Here is a 20,192-nt window from a genome sequence, read left to right as displayed (position 1 = left end):
CATGTTCAACGTCAGTTGTACACATAGTAGTGAAACCATGTAATTATATAAAAAATCGTAATAAAATGGAAGTGTTGTTAAAAATCAAAAAATTATTGGAATAAAAGTGCAAAGGAGTTTGACCAAACTGTCTGAAAAATCTCCAGTTTCGGAAAATTTTCAAAAACTGCCATAAATTGATCTAAGTCCTTAGCAAACATACAGCTTTGTTGAAGAATTTGTTGCACCAAAAATCAATACTTTTTATCAATTTTCCAACGATAATTTCTATAAGAAACCATAAACAAAGCATAATAAAATTGTGAACAAATGCTGCGTTTCATTTCAAATGGCTTTGAAGTAATCAAAAATCCGATAAATTCGTTCATTTACTGTTCACGCCTGGCGCGGTCAGTTCAGCTCTAGTTTCAACGCTTAAAACCAGAGGGCAGGCGGGTACCACTTGACCTGATAACCGCGAGCACGCGGATTTTTTTGTTAGATGGGTTCCTAGATGGGTCTCGGCAGTAAAGACGTGTTGACACGGTGCTAGAAATCGGTCCGAGTTCTCGGATAGAAGTTTAGTAACTTAAATTTCACCATCATTTTGCGCTCGGAGGAATCCAGATAGCGCTGCGGTCGAAAATGTGAAGTTGAATGGTAATTATTTACATGCTACCAACAGTGCAGAATCCTAAATAGATAACGCGATTGAATCATAACCTCTACTGTGCTCGAAAAGGTAACTTGAATGTTTTCTGTTTAATCTTGTAATTTCCCATTCCTATATATTAATTAATGCATTTCTAATAATTCTATTTATTTTGGAATTTTCATGTGGATCCAGATACTGTATCATATGAAATGACGGATAAGAAAAAAAAATTGAAAAAAGTGCTCGCTATTGCTTTAATAGTTGATATATTTTCATTTTATATTTGATATTTACCTTTGAAATTCACACATGCGTGATGCAAACTCTGCAATCATCTACAATTGGCTGCCTGAATTAGAGCAGGAGAGAATGCAGCAGTTAGTACGGAATAATGGAACGTGATCCATTTTTACATCCGCGTTTTCGATCCACGATTTACGTCCGAGTTTGCTGTATACACGATATGAGGTCTGGTAACTTTTTCTCGGTCCGAGAAATCGGTCCGATTTTTAAGTGCCTTAGATCTAAGACTAGAGCCTATAGCAAATTCCATTTCTCACCATCAAAGCATTCTGATTGGTTTACAAAGTATAATCAACTAATCTGAATGCTTCGATGGTGGGAAATGTGAGGAGTGGAACTACAAAATCGATCCTAGTACACTCTCTCTCTCGCTCTGCCAATCACGGGGCAAAGCCGCATACAAGCATTGGGCACAATGTTCAATGTTCCCTTCTAGTCCTGACGTGCACCTTGGCGGAATTCTTGAAAATTCTGTGCGAAACTCCATCAACATTTTATCGGCAAATCAGTCCGGTGTGCTCCGGTGTCGCACCTGTTCTTGTAACATCGTGTCTACAGTAGCTAGTGACAGGTATACAATCAGAATGTAAGTCTAAAGAACCAACTCAGCAGCTTTAGCGAATAGGTATGGAGAAAGAATGTGACTTCGAGGAAAATAAAAAATGTTTGTAAGGGATCCCTGCGGTATTGTTTGCATTATCGTTACGTATATCGCTGTGTTTTATGCTGACTACGTCGTTGTGCGATGGATTGTTCTACATACAATGCAAGACAGGTTAGTTCTCTCCGAGACTGTTAGCGATTGCCTGACACTTTTGCCTTTTAAACGCTTCACAACACGTCAACGATACTTCATTATTCCCACAACGAATAAATAAAGCGAACTCATTGCAATGAAACTTAATTTGATAACTCGCACATTTTTTAACGCAAGACACACCTGTTTCACAACTTGTTACATCTTTCATTCCATGCAATTTTCAATTGTATCACCTAAACGCAAGACGGATTATAGTTTGAACATTGTCTTCATAATGTTTTCCCGTTTATAGCTTATGGGGTCCTTTTCATGTGGTGACATTCAATACGATAGTTTTACTGCTTATGATGTCTCATCTGAAGGCAGTCTGCAGCGATCCTGGTCTCGTACCTCTTCCACAGACAAGGATGGACTTTTCAGACATCCATACAGGTGGAAACAGGGATGAATCTGACGAAAGAGATGATTGGACAGTGTGTACTCGTTGTGAAACTTATAGACCACCAAGAGCCCATCATTGCAAGATATGCAAACGATGTATCAGGAGAATGGATCATCACTGTCCATGGTGAGATTTTTAATTATAAATCACTACATGATAAATGAAACCTCAGAGCAGGAAAGCTAGTTGCTTTCTTTTTTTTCAATTGTTTGACTAAAATCTAGATAAATACATGTAAAAAATTTAGTCACCATATCTCAGACATTGTGCTAAGGGCTTATTCACATGTGATTGTATTTATTTAAGGATAAATAACTGTGTGGGGGAGCGAAATCAGAAATATTTTATACAATTTCTGGTGTATGTTGGTATACTAGCCTTATACGCTATAACACTGGTCATCCTCTCTTGGGTCTTCGATTGTCCTGAATGCAGCGTTGACGTGGCAATAAAACAAAGTCGCATGTGAGTAAAATACAACATGCTTTATACAATTCTGTTTTAAATCAAAACTGTAATGTTTCTCATTGCAGTCTACATTGCGTCATACTTGTACTGGAGTCGGCGTTATTTGGAATGTTTGTGGTAGCAATTCTGGTGGACCAGTTTCAAGCTATTTTAGGCGATGAGACAGCTATAGAAAGAATTCAAGGAAACCATCATCATCAGCATGCCAATAAAACTACCCCTCGTACATTAACTCTTCTTGCACAGGTCTGTGGTAAGAGTCATCCAGCTTTGTGGTTACTTCCATGTCACAATCCTCCTCGTTACTCGTACCGTAAAGATGCTCATTTAATTGACCATCAAGTTTAGGGGTTTAATAAGCCTGAGGGAGAAATGCATGTTCCAAATGTCCTGAAATCAATTTTTTAGGCAGCAATGAATCAACTCGTCGGTAAAACTGATCAAACCTAACAACTGTAAATCAAATGGTCACTCAATGGGCGCATACCTACTTGATTTCAGTCAATGGTGTGGCAATATTTACAATTCTTTTAATAAACTAGTCTTAGATTTGTCATTAGGTTAGTTTATCATTTCTAACTATGCCCAAAGCCTATTGAAAGCAATAATCAGAAGAATTGGAAGCAACTTTTAACAATCCATTTCGTAAATAACATTCAAGACAAATTATAGTGGTATGCTTGTTGTTGGATGTCTTGCACTGATCGAAACTGAATCAACTATTGTTCGAAGCACTCAATTTTGAACATTTTAAAATCTGTAATCTGTGAATAAATTTGTTAATTAATTACAAGATTCAAATAACGATAGATCAATTTTGCAAAGAAAATTGATTTCATAGTTGGATGGACATGACGTTTTCTTATGTACAAAAACACATAGTTAATACTGATAATGGAAATTGAATGCAATTCAAATTAAATTCTTTTGCTTCCATCAAGAATTATGGATTTCAAAAGTCTGGAAATGATCAATTATGATTCAACTGTCGAGAACATAGCAAATTGTATATCGTCGATTTGCTGAGAAAATTCATGACAGAAAGACGAACTTAATTAGTAGCAGATACATATCAAGTCGAAATTTTTTGTATTGTTGATTCCATGACTCAAATCTGAATAAGTTATATTGCGATGCGAAGTTGACATTTGCTAATTGGTACATCTTCTAGGGTTTTTTTTTTTTTTCTTTTTAAATATAATACCCAACTTTTCGCTGATGCAATCTAGTCAATTTTCGCAGCAAGACGACGTTAAAAATACTGTAATTTTGGTAGATACCCAAAAAAACTTCCCAATTATATATTTATTTACAATCAAATTGATCAATCTAAGATGAAAATCATTAATTAAGATTTTAAATAACTTATTGAACTGAAATTGACTAATCGCACATTAATATATTAAAATATTTAATTTCTTATCATAATCATTCAAAGTTGGAGATGGTATATCATTCCATTGATTGTCAACAATAGGTTTATATTGTAATTCTTTAAGACTCTTAAATTAAGAGTTTCACTTAAAGTGGAATACACATTGTAGATTTACATGAGTAGGCAGTATTTATGTTAAGTTTTTATTTTCCCAAAGCATGATTTTGTTTTGATAAAGCTTTATGTTATCAAGTATTGAATGTAAAATTAAAAAAAATGCAAAACAAGCTTTTATCTCTAAGGGCGGATCCTGGTTTAGCAGGCCAAAAAAAAACTTTTATCGAGGTTTTTTTGCAAGGGAAAAAAACAACTGTCTGAAACAAAAAAAACACAAAATATGTCCAATTATTATATATTTTTCTTCTAAATGAACTAAGAAAAAGTTGAAATAATCATGAAATTGTTACGTCCGCGGTCATCGTTTATTCCCGAGCGGTAAGGGACAAACTGGTTAATCATCGCCTTTACGTCCGGGGACAACCAGAACTTGAGATAAGGGTTGAATAACCGTTTGGATGCTTGAGATATCAACTATATATTTGTTTAACGAATTTGTGGATTAGTTTAAACGGCGTGTGTAGTTCACAATATCGGTAAAAAAAAGTTATACGTGAGATTGTTGAGTGTAGAAATAGACTTGATCGTCTCGAACGCTGGAATAGGAATGGTACCGAGGTAAAGAGCAGGAGTACAAGGTGCGCAGATTCAGAATGGTGGGGAATAGAATTAGCACAGTCGGCAAAAAGTGAGTGGAGTCGGCCAGAATGGAAATAGGAGGACAGGAATGAGATGATAAGGTTACTGTAAGGATCGTGGGAGACTAACGAGATGAGGGAGACATGTGACGATACGCCAGACATAACAAAATCATAACTTTTTTGAGGTTTGATAAAAAATGTGTTTTTTCAAAGAAAAAAAGATCACTTCGACGTGCTGTACTAGTATATTACGATACGAGTACGCAAAGTAGGTGATTTCCGCACAAGCGGAGTTTGTCACAAGAGCAAGTGTGGGTACACCTACGCAGCATACGAGTATTGTATACTATTTTTCCTATTAAGTTGCGCAAAGTTCGACCCATATACCTGTAATTATTAGAGGGCAAAGCCCCCCCGACCACAAGGAAGTAAATTGAAAAACTAATATAAATTTACTAAATTTAAACAGAATGTCAAATTTACACGGTATATATTTATACACGAACTTTGTACACTATTCATTTTTATCAACTCTCACTTGACAGTGTTCTTTTGAAAGAGCGTATGCGAGGCGACTGATAACTTTCGCGTTTGTTGTCCGTATTAAAGAAATGCAGAATGTAGAATGCACCTTTCGACAGGTCGTTCAAAGAAGATAAAAACGGTGGGATGTAAATAAACCGGCGCTCAAGCCAGCGGCGTTCGCACAAGCGAATGTACATAATGTAATAACATAGGTACGCCTCGGTACCACGCGTACATTCTTATACATTCCCGCGCGCTCAGCTACATTCCTGTACGCTCTTCTCAACGTATGGGAAAGTGGCACTTTGCGAACGCAAATGTGTGCGTAAAACCGAACTTTGCGCACGATAATAGGAAAAATTTATTTAAAAATACTTTTTTAATAATTTTGTTAGTTCATTTAGAAAAGAATTCAATACTCAACAGAACAAACTTAGGTATGAGTCGATAAGTCGCTTAGTTTTTTTGCTATCGCACCTACCAATTCAGAAAAGTTGAAAAAATTAAAACTTGAGAAAACACGCATTAAAGTTTTTAATTGGAAAAAATATCAATTTTTGGTTTCTTACGCTAATGATTGGCTAATCAGCTGTTCCTGGTCCATATAGTAGTCCTGCGTCCTCAAACATCTCATTCTCATGCATAGTTCAAGTCTACGAGCCCCATGGTGCCAAGTAACTAGTACCTGTTCTCTCTATTGATCTGTTACACTTCAGCGGTATCAGCAAACATTTTGCATTGCTAGTCAATGTTCAAATCCACCAACTGCATGGTATTCAAAATCGCTGAATACCCTTCGCTGAATATGCCTGCAGCCAAATAGGCGGCAATTTCAAAGTTTTTTTGGTCGGAATGCAGGTATTTCAGATTCATGAGCCAGATTGTTGAGTTGAACGACTCGTTTCAATGTTGCGTATATCGCCTAAGTATATCGTTAGAAGGTCATCATTTCATAGTTCTTCACAAATTGGGCGAATGTGCTTCTATATTTTTTCAACAATTGATCGAGCAGAATGTTTCAAAGATCGTAGTTGATTCTTGCATTCAGCTTTGCACCATTCATACTATCTAACGATGTCTGTTGGACAGTTCTCGTGTTGAGGGGATTTGTTTGTGAAGCAATAATGATCCAGCGTTGTCATTACAGCTTTGTTCATTTCGTGGACAAAATCAATATTTCTTTTAAGTACTAATCCACAATAAATTGTGAGCTGTTTTATGATACCCTCAGTCAGCCGCTTCTTAACACCAAGCTTCTCTTTCTTCATTATTGTACGTGTTCCACGCACTCACTTTTTGTAATAAGGTAATCGTCACTGTACGTATGTGCTTTCAAAATACCTGCGAGTTTTGGAAACGCCATTGCTGATGTAAAGAAGGTCGAGCACACACACACTTGCTCGACACCCCTTTATGTTGGGCTTCGTATACCCGAAAATACTTTGAATTGGCATCTGTAACTTTGGGCATATATTCTTGAATTTATCTATCGATTTAGACAATAAAAGAAACAACATTTTTTGAACCTTCTGAACCAGGTCCCCCCTTAATTGACTGATAACATTTTTTCCCCCAAGTGTAACAGCTTGAAAATAGAAATCAAGGTACCGCATAGTGGTAATAATAACGAATATCAACATCGAATTTTATTTGATATCAAATTTATTTCAAACACTCCACATGTAGCTTACAGACATGCAGCCATGAGTCCAGCAACATTTTCAAAGTCGATTTTTTCGGTAATATTTTTGGTCTTGATGTTTTCATCTTGATTCGCAATAAAAATCACATTCTTAGATTCTTCTTTCCATCCGTATTTCTTGACCCAGTGTTTCAAGGTGGAATCTGATGAGTTTTGAAAAAACAAACGTTACAAAGCATAATACATATCTTGAGAGGAAGCTTGACCGATGCGTTATTCTTTACTCCTACACAGTGAGTTTGCGATTATTATATTATTACCAACAATGACACATGAATAGCTGAATCAAACAGTTCAGCATTCCCTTGAGTGAATAAACCACTTATTTGTGTGAAGCAGTTGTGTTAAAAAATTTTTCAACTCTATGTGAATAATAATGGAATGTAACTTACAATTAGACTGGCAAAAGGATACAATTTATATCATCCTTGAAAACAACTAAGCATTTTTTTTTTTAATTATTGAACAAAACCAGATATCGGAAGACTTACATAATTGTACATTTAGATTGAAATTTGGAGATTTCAGATTGAATCTTAAAAAACTTGTGGACTAGTTCTGGTGATTCATTTTGTTTTATTAAATAAAGGTACGGATTTTAGCATATCTCATTGTTTGAAATGATGAAATGATTTGAAAGATTTTAGACTAATACATGTTACTTTTGATTCATTGCTCATCCAAATTTTACAAAAAATATTACCCAACGTAACAAAGAAAATTGAAAACTCTGTGACACAGTTACTTTATTGCAAAAAGTATATATATGAAAGGAACGCACCATCGATACCACCAAGTAGCTGGGCAAGCAGACCTTTGTCGATAGTTTGGAAAGTAATTCCTACGACATGGCAGACGAATTTGCGGACGGAATCCTGAAACCCAACTATTCTGTTGCACAGTTCTGGCATAGATAAAACTCTGTCCCAAAAATGTTGGAAATCACATTGTTCCAAAATATCTCCCAAATACATGATCTGGTTGATTGGTTCTTCTTGCATCTGCAATTGCAAAATTTTACAAATCTGTCTTCCTTTTGCCTCTTTTCTGTAAATCTATTTTACAAATAAAAGATGTTGTAGGACTTGCTAACTTCTGCGAAGATAGCAAGGGATTCTGTCTTGGAATATAAAATTTTAAGTGCAGACTGGGGGATAATACAAAACCCCTTTGGGTTGTCAACTTTCCCAACGTGAAACCATTGTATAATTTCGTATAAATTAGTAAGTCGAATAACAATTTGATATTATTTGTAAGGTAAAAAATTGTGGAGTAAAAAGGTACTCCCTTGATTTATAAGTGATTAATTAGAAGAATAATTACAATACTTACAATTTTTTCAGTCAACAGACATTTACAAAGAACGAAGTCTGTGTGAGGAAAATTAGTCAAAGCCTTGAGCAATATCTGGCAAGTTATATCTTGACTAAAGCGTTGCGGATTCAACTGATACAACTTCAAGACAGCAAGATTTGCCTCGAGATCATAAGCGTTTTCCCTCGACTGAATTTCAACATATTTCTCAAGGGTGGAAAGATTGTCAGGATTGTATCTGAAATCAACTGGTGTCATTATAACATTATCGCATACTCGGACATTTTCTACAATTGAAAACGCAAAAAAAAAAAAACGAGACTAATTCTTTGAATACGACATGTTGAGGTTGGGTAACACAATGTTGCGGATATGAACGAATTGAACAAATTAAGAAAGTGAGAATGACTGTAAACACCTCTCAATCCCTTTCAACATTTCGACGATAGTTTGCCTCATAGCCTCTGCCATGGTGGAATTCGTTCGAAGTTTTTCAAGTTCCACGGCGCAAGGAGTGATAGATATTTAGCCTGATTTTTAGGTTAGAACAAAAGTGAAGGAAAGATAAGCATAGATTGTTCAGAAAGACTAGTAAGTACACAAAAGCGGATACATCTGACCATGGGGACTTTCTGATTTCACCGCTTGGGAGCTCCGCAGTCAGTATCCCGGTAGAATGCGAAATTTGAATTATTCGTCGGATTGATTTGGAACAACGTCTCAAAACAAATGTGAACCAAGTACACTATTAACCACGGAGTAGAATACTCTGCGTTAAGCAAGTTTTACTCGTTTATATATTAACAAACACGGACACGACATAAACATATTCATGGCTGCCACGAATTTTGAGGTTATGGCAGCCACGAACAGAAAGAATGTTGTTTATGGCAACAAACATTATATAATCTTTATGTTGAAGTGTCCAATTTGTTAGATTTATATTTATTGAAGGCTTGGCACTTGCATTTTCTTTAGACATTTCGACTTCTCTGAACAAAAATTGTATTCTTTAAATTCGTGCCCTATGAGCTTTATTGTAGGACATTCTAAAGTATACGCACATCAACACTACCTAACAGTGGTTAACCTGCCCCATTTTCGTAGTTCTTTACCAATACAAAAGCGCATAAAATAAGAAATTTCCACTTGTTCCCACAATCACAAAACGCAATCACGAAACGATACCTCTCATGGCGAGGGAGTGAGATAGAGCACTTATCCATTTACAGCCTGTTCTAGCTCTATACGATACGTTTCCTCTCGGCCAATTAAATGTAGAGTGAGAGAGATGGAGTATCCAGGCTAATCCGGGGATATATATCTCACTCTCTCATTACTACGGCCACACTTTTCGCAAGGTTGACGGTATGACTAGCTACCTCCAGTAGTATATGCTCTAAGATACCTCTTGAACCGAAAACAGCCCATTCAGTCTGTCAAAATCATTCGTCTGTAGTGGGGAGATATCCAGAAAAGTCCTTAACCTCTGACACTAGGGAACATCGTAATTACAACAGGTCCGATGACGGTTTTTATCAAGTCAATAATCAGATGTTATACCGATCCTATTACTGTTATTGCTAGTGTACGTATCCTTCGTCATCCCTATTGTTTCTAATTGCTTAATCTGAAAATTTAGCAATCCGCGTGAAAATGAATCAACAAGGGCATAGTAATTGCAACAATAACCAGTTTAGAGCCATCCCGGACCTCGGAAGAAGGTACACAGTGTTCTCTCTAATTCAGACATTGATTTTATTTGGTTAACAATTCATATGAAGACGAATAATTAGTATTGATCATGTACATTATTAACAGACAATAATATTCTTACAGTAAACGCTTGAGATATGTAAACTACATTCTATGTTCTATTTGTTACGGAACATCATTTCTTAAATACAATGATTTTCTGCAGAGCGAGTCTATTATCAGAATTGTAGTTATTTATATTAATTCTTGCTCTATCAGCATTGCTGCTAATTGCTTCTTATTGAAATTGAATCTATTAAATTATTTTGTTCATTTAGCGAGCCAAGCCTTCCAATCAACAGTAATGTGTCCAATTTCCAACAGAGGAATCCCCCACCTTTGCCACCCCGTACAAATAGATCTGTTCAAAGTTACCAGCCAATGTATGGGGATCACAGATCGTTGCCTTCACCGTATTACAGTGGATATGGAACAGGCATGAATTACAGAGGCTATGGAGGCTATGGCTCATATGGTGGATATGGCGGGATGTCAGGTTATAATTCATATAATCAATTTGGCGGGCCTAGTGGCGATGTAGAGAATCGGTGAGAACATATCACATCCTGTTGTACAGAAATTTTGTGTTTGAAAAATTCATTTACCAAGTGTTTTACGCCTTCAATTAGTTAATTACTGTACTTCCTCTTGCTTATCCATAGATTTGTCCAGTTAGCCGAAGAGAGAACCAGGCCAGCATTCCAATCCATAGAAACAATGGTACACACATTTTCATCTATCACAATGATGCTTGAATCAACTTTTTTTGCAATGACAAGCTCGTTTAGAGCCATTCTTAGCGTAGCAGACAACATAGGTAGATTACGCTCCATGTTCGGACACTTCTTGGATACATTTGCTCTTATTAGATTTATGAAGTGGTTGTACTGGAAGAGTATGTACACGCTGGGTAAATATATAAACTTGCTTCTTCATGCCACTATTCATAAAACTATGTGATACATTTACTGAATCATTGACCAGATTTATGTTACTTATTTTTTTGATAATCACTAAGTTATAGGATTGTGATAGCATTTTTAATTCACTGCAACAAATCTAATATTTCATAGGATTACGCCCTGACGATCCAAACAGTGAATTGTTATGGCGCCAGACAGCAATTGAAGTCATGAATGGAGGGAAAACGGGATCTTCCAGTTGGCCAATTTTCATGTTTCTCAGCATGTTGTTTGCCATTCCTTATTTAGTCCATAAATTAGTTCATAATGCCAAAGAACTTAAAATAAACAGTAAGTTGCACAGTAAAGTGCTGAGTACTTTATAATTTCACAAGTCCCAAAAATTGTCCATATATTGAGTGAGAATATTCCCGCATATACTTTTATTTCACTTTACGTATTTCAGCTGATAATCCAAAAGAATGGTTCCAACAGAACGAGCCTATGTATACAGCAACAGCGACATATGACTTTAATGCCACTTGTAGTGAAGAACTCAGTTTAAGATGTGGACAAAAAATTTGGCTAGCACCAAAATCTCTGCAACCTAAGGATACACCTGGTTGGTGGAAAGCAACGGATAGTGTGAACGTGGGTTTGATACCATCTTCATATGTGACAGTGGTTGGGCAGATTAAAAAAAAATCAACAGTCCTTGAACAGGGAACAGCGCATGATTGTTCTGAAAATATTGGCACCAGTATGGCTCAGAGTTCTAATCAGAAAGACAAATGTAGTTTTCCCGATCTTGAGGAAGCTTTCGGGACTAAAATACCCGAGGAAGGTTAAAATTATTGCTTCATTTTGATATAACTTATGGATTTGTAATTTCGTAACACAGAAAAATATGTTGAGTAATGAATGATTTGTTTGGAAAGCAAATTGACTTGTGAAGTCATTTGAGGTGTCTGTCTAAAAAATATTTATATTATCAGTCGAATTAGATGTAAAAATACATGGTTTAACCCGTCCATTTTTCAATCACAATATGATTTCTACATGCGCGAAAACAGAATTCAGCTGATTTCACAATGGTTCCCCGATTCCCCTAGAAGTATCCAATTTTTTTTCCTTTTCCTATAAGCAATCCAAAATGAAGACTTCCTCTGAATGTATTCTGAAGCACACAATTTCCCTCTCAAATCCACATTTTTTTAATGGTTTACCAGGTTGTATTAATTTTTATTTGTTGAATTTGAATTTAGCTAATTGGTTTCATCCAAATATCCAAGTCGACGAATCTCAAACGCAAAAAAGGGAATAACAGCCACATTTTATATGCAATCCACAACATTGGTATGAAAAAGAAATTATAAATGGCATTAAATCTACGAAATTGCGATAGACATATCACGAGTCTATACAATTTCTTTACTTTTTCGTAAAATAAAAATGTTTTAGCGTGTTTTTATTCAAAATAGCATGTAGAATGTGGGTATTGTGGCGTTTTTCAGCATTCGCTCGTTTTTTTTTTCTTTGCATAAATTTTAGAACCCTAATATCTGGCTAGCCTGGATTGAGCATTGTGAAGCCTGTGAGTGAAAAATGTTTCTTGCTGCAAAGGATTTTTTGCGAAAATTTGAATACATAAATAACATACCACGCATATCTCTTGTAGCATACCAACACTCCCACAGTAGTCAATACAGAGCGAAGCTGGACTGGCACAATTGAATAGATGTTCGTGGCATGTGATAAAACTTTTATACCATTTTTATTTAATAATTTGAAATTGTTAGGACTTCGGGTTATTTTTGTTATTTACTTCATAATTTATATATATGCATGTACTTACACTATGCGTGTAAATTTCTGGTTAGGAATGTATCACATGAAATACAATAGTGGGTTTTGTGAAACTTTGCGTCTTTTTTTCAGGTGTTTTAATTGATCAAGAATCCATCACAGGATTGAAACAAAGTGCTGTAAATAATAATTGTGATGGGCAGCTTCTAATTTCGTATTTATTTACGATTAAATTATATTTACATCAAAATTAAATGTGATTGAATATTTTTGCAACTTACCGCGTAATAATATTGGATTTTTAGCAACTTGTGTATCGCTTGGTAGGAAAAATTGGGAGCATAGTTGGATGATAAATAAAGCCAAACTCCTCGATTTTCTAACATAATATTAATTCTAGGTAGATGTTTCAAACATTCGACTAGCTTAACCTGCGTTTATATTTATAAAGGAGTTTTCTCAATCAATTTGAACCAGTGGCCACATTCGCAACGACGAGGGGAACCTTGGTGCAGCCACATCCAGTTTATTGAAGTTGCATCCTCTTCGCAAATACATCCAACCAGTCGGCTGTCAAATGCACTAGGTACCTCATTTGGACAATCTTTAGTTCCTGGTCCACGCTTGATTACTTTCATGTCAAATGGATCCTGATGTAAAAATAAATGTGTTTAGCGCTACTGTCATTTGTACGTAATTAAAATAATGAACGTACATGTTATGATGGAGGAAATATTCGAAGTTTACTAACAATTTGTATATAAATATATTAGATAAACATTTTTATAAATTCAAAGTTTTCAGTATGACAAATAGTATAGTAATACAGTAGAATTTAAAGAGCTTGAGCAAAGGTTAGCCTTATATTTGAATAAAAGTATTTACAATGAACCAGTTTCATAATACAATTATAAGTTGTCATGCGATCCGAACATAAGTGTGACAAATGATGAAAGCTATTGAAGCATAAGGATGATTCGTATTTGACTTAAGGAAAGGTATTTCTATGCCGGAAAAATCAATTAACGAATGAAAATTTTAGTCATCAGAACTGGGATGCGATTTTATGAAAAATTTGATATTTCACCATACTGATTGCAACCTACTGTGTACGTACATCATTGCCAGCAGCACGAGCGAGTAGCTCTTTTTTTTCCAAACCAGTTGCGTGGTCCAGGGGATCTGCCATTTCTGGAACTGACGGGATAACATATTTAAACGTCAAATTTTCAACGAGAATCCTAAGGACTAATACTCTTTCATGCGGAAGCACACAAGTGCTCTGCTCAAGATGAACGTTACGTAATATACTGCCATAGGAATAATCGAAAAATCGTGGTGCTTTTTTTCAAGTTTTGAATAATGAGTTCTCCTGTGTTACCTTTGGTACCACATCTTACTGATGTGTTGATTGAGCGACGAGAAACTTGGAGAAGAATCCTTCCACACAGCGATGCCATTTTGAGGAGGAACCACGCAGACGACCTTTCTGGCTTTAAGATTTAGGCGGCCATAAACAATTTCGGTTAACCATTAAAGCGAAGTCTGATGGATGCAATCATGGACCGTACCGAATACCAGGGATCCTTATTGCTGTTAGGTAGCGCTCTCTCGGCACCCTTTCGAATTAATCAATAAAGTCAGTCTTATTCTAGCTTATAAGTTAGACACTTTTCTACAGCTGTGTTCCACGAATTTACACTATACAACTAAGAAAAGATAATCCTTTGTTGTCAAAATCTGCTTACGAAAAAGGAATAGCTAGAGAGAGAGAGAGAGGAAAATTGCATGTATATCAGTGAGTAGTACGGATCCGAACTTCGAGCAAGAATAAAGTAATTACGGAGAGGTTACTGGAATACTGACCGGCGAGCAGTTGTTTGTTTACAACATATGTATATTTCGAACGACCGTAAACACGAACACGGTGAGTGGAGGAAATCGGTACTATTGACTCTGCGCCGATAACGTGCCCACTTTATGTCGGCACACAGGGTTGAGTTACGTCCCCTTCCCTCCTACTTCCTGCTTTGTATGTACAGAGTGTTGCAGAAAAGTGAGAGAGAGCGAGCTATATGCCCGTTATAACCTATCTTTCTCGCTCTACACTTGATTGGTCGATATATTTCCCCTCAGCCAGTCAAGTGCAGAGTGAGAGAGACGGAATATCCCGAGTATATATCTCGCTCATATTACTCCGGCTGCAGTTTTCGCGGGGTTAACGGCATGGGTAAGCTACCTGCAGTAGCATACGCACTTGCTAAAGTTCAGCAAATAATGCGAATGTGTGCCATGGCTTTTGTATTTAGCTTCCGGATTTTGCGTTTTCGATTTGCACATTAAATCACGTCAATAACCGATCTGTGCTTATATGACACTACGAAAGCAGTAGATAATGCAGTGCATACGACTATCGATACGCGCATACCGTTGAAAATTAGTTCCAAACACCTGTTTTGTTAAGGAGAGCGCTGGTATTCCAGGCACACACAAATAGCGAGCATGTATCATACTTACGCCAGGGCATGGATGGTCTCTGGCAAACGCTTACTCTATGATATAAGTCAATAGTTTACTATGACCTAACCTAATCTAGTTAACCTCAAATTGATGTTATCGAAATAGTATAACAATATATTACCAAATACAATGAACTCATTACGCACGTGTGCTAGAGCAGCAATTCGCATACAAAAATTAACCTCGGTCATCTACACAGGTATGCCAAATTATATTCTTATACTGACTTTTATTTTGAGCAACTGTAAAAAACAACACAGTAGGCACTTATATGCTTCTAGATTACTCCACAAGTTATCAAATAAGATGATATGTTGGGAAAAAAAGCAAGTAGATTTCTAATATGATGATACAATCACGAAGTTTGCATTCCGAATAAAATATATCTCTAAATGATTCGATAATATTTTATAAAAGAGAATAAATGATTTTATGATTCAGGTGAACGAGGTATAAAACGATGGGTTGCACCAACACTACGTGTAATCAACAAGCGAAAGGCCAAATTAGGACCACAGCCTGAGCCACGGCGAAGTAATTTCCTTGATTGGAATTATAACGCAGAAATATTTGCATTTAACAAAAGGTTGTCCGAAAATTTTGATGTCGAACTATTGCAACAAGCTTTTACTCATAGGTCTTACGTTGCACAAGAGGAACAGAAGCAGAGAGAGGTTGGCATTGAAAATCCAGAATTAAGCATCAAGGATAACACTGATCTCATAGTAGAAGGAAAATGCTTAACATCGGAAATAGTTGAGCGTTATTTAAGACAAGCTCTGCCAAGACTTCCGGAAGAAGGCATTTTGTAAGGATATAAAAATATATTGTATAAAATATGGTAGGGTTTATTTATGTTTGTAATATTCTGAACGAATCCAAGTATTCAGTGCTAAGTAAATGGGGCTGGTCGATGGAGAGATACCATGATTACTATGATGTCGAACATGAAAGACAAAGATCAGTCTAGATTAGATCTAGATCAGATGAATCTATGAAAGAAAGCATATAACAAAATTGCATCGCTGTTTGCAGCCCAAAAAATGGTCATAGATTTTGGTCACCTCTTTGCATTGAGACAATTTCTTAATATCAATCTATGTAAAACATAGATAAAATGGTTATCTACTCCTAAGATTTATCAATCATCATTTTTTACTGGCAAGCGAGAATTATTTCCTCTGTCATTTGATGAATCTAAAGCTAGCAATCAGTGACAACAGATGACTATGATATCATTTTTCAAAAGAAGGCAGGAAATTCAATATTCGAAATTTCATCAAATCTCATGAAAAGTTTATCATTTTCACTGTGTTTGTCCTACTCAAAAAAAGTTTAGCATGTTTTGCTGCTAGCTTCAGCTTTATTTTCATTTGCAAAACTGACAGATACAGTATTTAATCCGTTTACTGTAAAAATTTTAGGAAACTGAAGGATTATCTTTTAAGCGAGGAGATTGTGGCTAAGGTTTCTGTACAGATTGGAACTAAAGATATTATATTAAGCGAGGTAAGTAATTTATATTAATTTATTTTATCTTTTTTTGACTTATAATTGATGATGTGTAATAAATTATCCTTTCTATTGCCACAGGACCATCCTGTGCGGCAGGAAACCTTAGTGAATACGTTCTTTGCATTAGTAGCAGCATTAGCTCGCAGCAATGACGTAGTTCACACAAGCTTTTTTGTGCGTGACTTTTTGATAGCTACGCTTTCTGATAAAGAAATATTGTCAATCTGGACTCCTAGCCATCCGTTTCAAACACTAGATGCTATTCTGAATAGAGAAAAAAGAGGTTCTGCAGATTTTCGTCTCACTGCTCAAACTGGAGTAAACACAATTCTAGCTGCTTACCAAGTTGCAGTTTATTCTGATCAGCAGTTTCTCGGTATAGGTAAGTCAGAAAATAAATATTAGTAGTATTAGTGCGTATCTTCCATTTTCTTCTTATTTCTGTCTCCTCCATAGAGGTTTTTCAAATTGTCTACATACCGATGTAACAATTCTTCATTGTTTGTATCTGTATTTTTTATTTCATCTATCCAACCTGACGTTTTCTTCCAATACTTCTCTAAGTCCTCTACATTCCAAAGTGTTATACAATGTTTCATTCTCCTCTCCATGCACCCTTCATTTTTTGTATTCACTATCATGATCCACTTTATACAATTTTCTCGACACATTTTGAAACCTCTATCTAGCCCATTGTTCTCTACGCCGTTTTTCTATATTTCTTTGGCTGAGAGAGTTCTGTACCCCTACGACTGTTTTTTCTACATTTGTACTTGTCACAATAGTTTTAGATTTCAACTTAGTTGGAAAATATATATATAAACTGGTAAAGGAGAGAAAATCGGTATCGAATACTGGCCCCTGTAGTTTGAGTTGAATATTTCCTCAGGTGTTCATAAAAATAGTTCAAAATATGTGTACATATTCAACCATCTTTGGAATTAGCATTAATCCTTTGATGACCTGTTGTATTAGCTGGAAAAGATTTATAAATTGTCTAGGATCTCAAGCCGATATTTTGGACTCCTATCTTCCCGCGTCTGCAATTTCGGAATTCTTTGCGATAAAAAAAAGTCGGGGGTTTTAAAATGTATCGTGGTATTGTATAAGAAAAAGTTTTAATAAAGTTTTGCAATTTTTAAAGGTACCGGCGAAACTGTACAAGTGGCAAAAAATATTGCAGCACTTGACGCTCTGCAGCGAATGTTCGGAATAGCTGATTTCAGCCGGCCAATCCCGTTCAATTTAACAGTGGATGTATCATCTCAGAGAACTGAGAATCTACCACTCACGAAATGGTGTACCGAAAATTTGAAGCATACAGTCGGAGGTTGAGTTGTAGTTTACGAAATCTTATTGTAAGCAAAGCTCATATAACTGTGTAAATCTTATTTTAGACGATTAAATATTCAATAAGCCAACTCGTATGTACATGCCAGACGAACACATATACTTGTCCAAGAGATTACATTTTTCACGGTATACAAACGGCGTGCGAATTGTAATTCGTTGTAGATAATAAAAGTATGTTTCAAAAAATAGTATACAGATTTACATAATTACGAAAATTTTTGGAGATTTATAACAACAATACGTTCATCGCGAAGTTCGTACAGGTCAAATAATTTCGACCTGTTATTATTAATGTTTTCTTTCCCATGGCGAGTAAAATACGGACCTTTGTTCAGCAAAATATATATGCACTGATGGGGTTTACCGAAAACGTATGTTCCCAGCTTGCGGTCCTCTTTGAATGAAATACTTGGACGTATGCATATAATACAAGTAACATTGAGCGTCGGCAAGCAGGCTAAAGAATTTGCGTAGGTACGCAGCCGAGATTTTGTGTACGCGAAGAGAGCCGTATATTGATTATTTTCTGGGTGTACTATCTATCCCCTTTAAGGTGGTTCATCCTCCTGAGCCCCTCGGCGCCGCCGCTCGCCTACATCTCGCAACGATGTCTCCGTCCCTCTTCCACCTTCTACACTGTGTGTAACGACTCAATGGCGCAGCCACACCCATTCGCCATCAAGTAATCGACGCTATTGTTATTTTAGCCCGCCATTATCTACCGACGCCTTGTCAACTCGCATTTGCGAACCATCCAAAGCATGTGGCGCTTCTCTTGTACTTTCGGAACCAAGTGAGGATCCGGTCCAACGATGATGACGAAATATTAAAAAACACGAAGAACAGAGAATCCGGCATTAAACCGGCGCCTGAAAATCATTGACGATTTTTATATTCCAGATTGTTGCAATTGATGAATGTTCGGAACGTACAATTGTAAATTTATGCGCGACGCCGTCACTCCTACGCCAATGAGGGTCCATACCATTTCGGGGCCTCCTTAACCACGCCAACACCGCTAGCCGTTGTTTCGTTGTGCCTTTGCTGCAGCTTATGCTATGCATCTATTCCACGGACCAGGGTCTGTGTACTCCTGCTGCAGGAATTAGGGAGAGGAGCCATAATGGAATGAGGCACGACGCCGCGTGCGTCGAGACTCGGCGCAATGGCTATAAAGTTATTCCCACCTTTTACAGGTGCATACGTACACTAGGCTCGTACACCTTACCGTTATAGTCCTTTTTTCTATCAGAGTATCTCATGTTCATCGTACTCCATTACAATAATTCACTTAATATTCCCCTTAGGTCGAAGGCCACCGATGCAAAATCATGTTTCATCGATCTAGATGTGAGTGCTGAACGATAACTCGCGTATTCGCTGAAAATGAGCTTAACGAAACTCTTAAACTTTAAAAAAATGTTCCTCAAACTCGTGAATAATCAGTAACTTTTGTGAATTCCCGCAGTGTTCTTCTACCTGATTACGATTATCGCGATATTGACTCTTATCAACGACGTGCCATTGCTCGAGGTCTCTAAATATTCATAGTCTCCTTCGAAAATTAGATCGACCGAGGAATAGCGGATATTTCAGATGTTATCTATAATATCTATTTGGGTTCAAGTTGATAATTTCGTACCCAGGTTAATTCCATTTATAAATATACTTATATCTGTGGACATTGATTTTAAGTATGAGTAAAATGTGTATTTGAGGTCATAATAGTATATTGTTTAACAAGGAGGCAAACTCGGTCTTTTCGGGCTGAATGTAAGTTTGCAACATGAGTCACAGGTCAGCCGCATACGAGCCGAAGGAGAGTCTCCTTGTGCGAGCCAATTCTTTATCTACCAAGAGTACGTTTGGTGTTTTTTCACGAAGCACGAAATTGAGGTTAGGGTCGCGTAATATCAGATTTGTTCGCGACACCGCATGCGTGCAGTACGGAAAAGACCAATTTTAAGTCCTAGTAGTTAAAAGTGTTTTTTTTTCTGTATCCCGCGCATGCTCATTCATCGACTCACCCCATAATCATAGAAACGTGTACTTTGTATACG

General features: G+C 36.6%; 5 protein-coding genes across 10 annotated transcripts; 3 read left to right on the top strand and 2 right to left on the bottom strand.

The window, feature by feature from the left end:
• Positions 1–1,292: 1,292 nt before the first annotated feature.
• Positions 1,293–4,269, top strand: LOC124298477 (palmitoyltransferase ZDHHC3-A). The gene is made up of 4 exons (XM_046750540.1): positions 1,293–1,712; positions 1,990–2,265; positions 2,446–2,604; positions 2,673–4,269. Exons 1-4 carry the CDS (start codon positions 1,600–1,602, stop codon positions 2,953–2,955), a joined length of 831 nt encoding a protein of 276 aa, XP_046606496.1. The 5' UTR covers positions 1,293–1,599; the 3' UTR covers positions 2,956–4,269.
• A 2,640-nt stretch (positions 4,270–6,909) lies between these two features.
• Positions 6,910–9,032, bottom strand: LOC124298478 (eukaryotic translation initiation factor 3 subunit K). 2 transcript variants are annotated; one of them, XM_046750541.1, is made up of 4 exons: positions 8,700–9,032; positions 8,300–8,519; positions 7,749–8,022; positions 6,910–7,110 (listed from the first exon to the last, which is right to left on the bottom strand). In XM_046750541.1, exons 1-4 carry the CDS (start codon positions 8,750–8,752, stop codon positions 6,953–6,955), a joined length of 705 nt encoding a protein of 234 aa, XP_046606497.1. In that variant the 5' UTR covers positions 8,753–9,032; the 3' UTR covers positions 6,910–6,952. The 2 variants fall into 2 exon arrangements, with proteins under 2 accessions (XP_046606497.1, XP_046606498.1); XM_046750542.1 differs by having other exon boundaries at positions 7,749–7,968; positions 8,700–8,873.
• Positions 9,033–9,658: 626 nt separating this feature from the next.
• Positions 9,659–11,985, top strand: LOC124298475 (peroxisomal membrane protein PEX13). 5 transcript variants are annotated; one of them, XM_046750534.1, is made up of 6 exons: positions 9,659–9,801; positions 9,924–10,005; positions 10,315–10,584; positions 10,699–10,946; positions 11,110–11,289; positions 11,405–11,985. In XM_046750534.1, the coding sequence occupies exons 2-6, from the start codon at positions 9,938–9,940 to the stop codon at positions 11,785–11,787; spliced, it is 1,149 nt and encodes a 382-aa protein (XP_046606490.1). In that variant the 5' UTR covers positions 9,659–9,801; positions 9,924–9,937; the 3' UTR covers positions 11,788–11,985. The 5 variants fall into 5 exon arrangements, with proteins under 5 accessions (XP_046606490.1, XP_046606492.1, XP_046606491.1 ...); XM_046750535.1 differs by having other exon boundaries at positions 9,669–9,823; XM_046750536.1 differs by lacking the exon at positions 9,924–10,005 and having other exon boundaries at positions 9,664–9,869; positions 10,361–10,584.
• Positions 11,986–13,115: 1,130 nt separating this feature from the next.
• Positions 13,116–14,286, bottom strand: LOC124298480 (cytochrome c oxidase subunit 5B, mitochondrial-like). Its single transcript, XM_046750543.1, has 3 exons — positions 14,126–14,286; positions 13,862–13,941; positions 13,116–13,394 (listed from the first exon to the last, which is right to left on the bottom strand). Exons 1-3 carry the CDS (start codon positions 14,202–14,204, stop codon positions 13,188–13,190), a joined length of 366 nt encoding a protein of 121 aa, XP_046606499.1. The 5' UTR covers positions 14,205–14,286; the 3' UTR covers positions 13,116–13,187.
• A 976-nt stretch (positions 14,287–15,262) lies between these two features.
• Positions 15,263–18,320, top strand: LOC124298476 (39S ribosomal protein L44, mitochondrial). The gene is made up of 5 exons (XM_046750539.1): positions 15,263–15,463; positions 15,706–16,072; positions 16,689–16,773; positions 16,858–17,161; positions 17,924–18,320. Exons 1-5 carry the CDS (start codon positions 15,394–15,396, stop codon positions 18,112–18,114), a joined length of 1,017 nt encoding a protein of 338 aa, XP_046606495.1. The 5' UTR covers positions 15,263–15,393; the 3' UTR covers positions 18,115–18,320.
• Positions 18,321–20,192: the final 1,872 nt, after the last annotated feature.

This window comes from Neodiprion virginianus, chromosome 2, assembly GCF_021901495.1.
Source record: "Neodiprion virginianus isolate iyNeoVirg1 chromosome 2, iyNeoVirg1.1, whole genome shotgun sequence".
NCBI lineage: Eukaryota > Metazoa > Arthropoda > Insecta > Hymenoptera > Diprionidae > Neodiprion > Neodiprion virginianus.
Note: the sequence above shows the minus strand (reverse complement) of the source record. Positions and strands in the feature narration are given on the sequence as shown.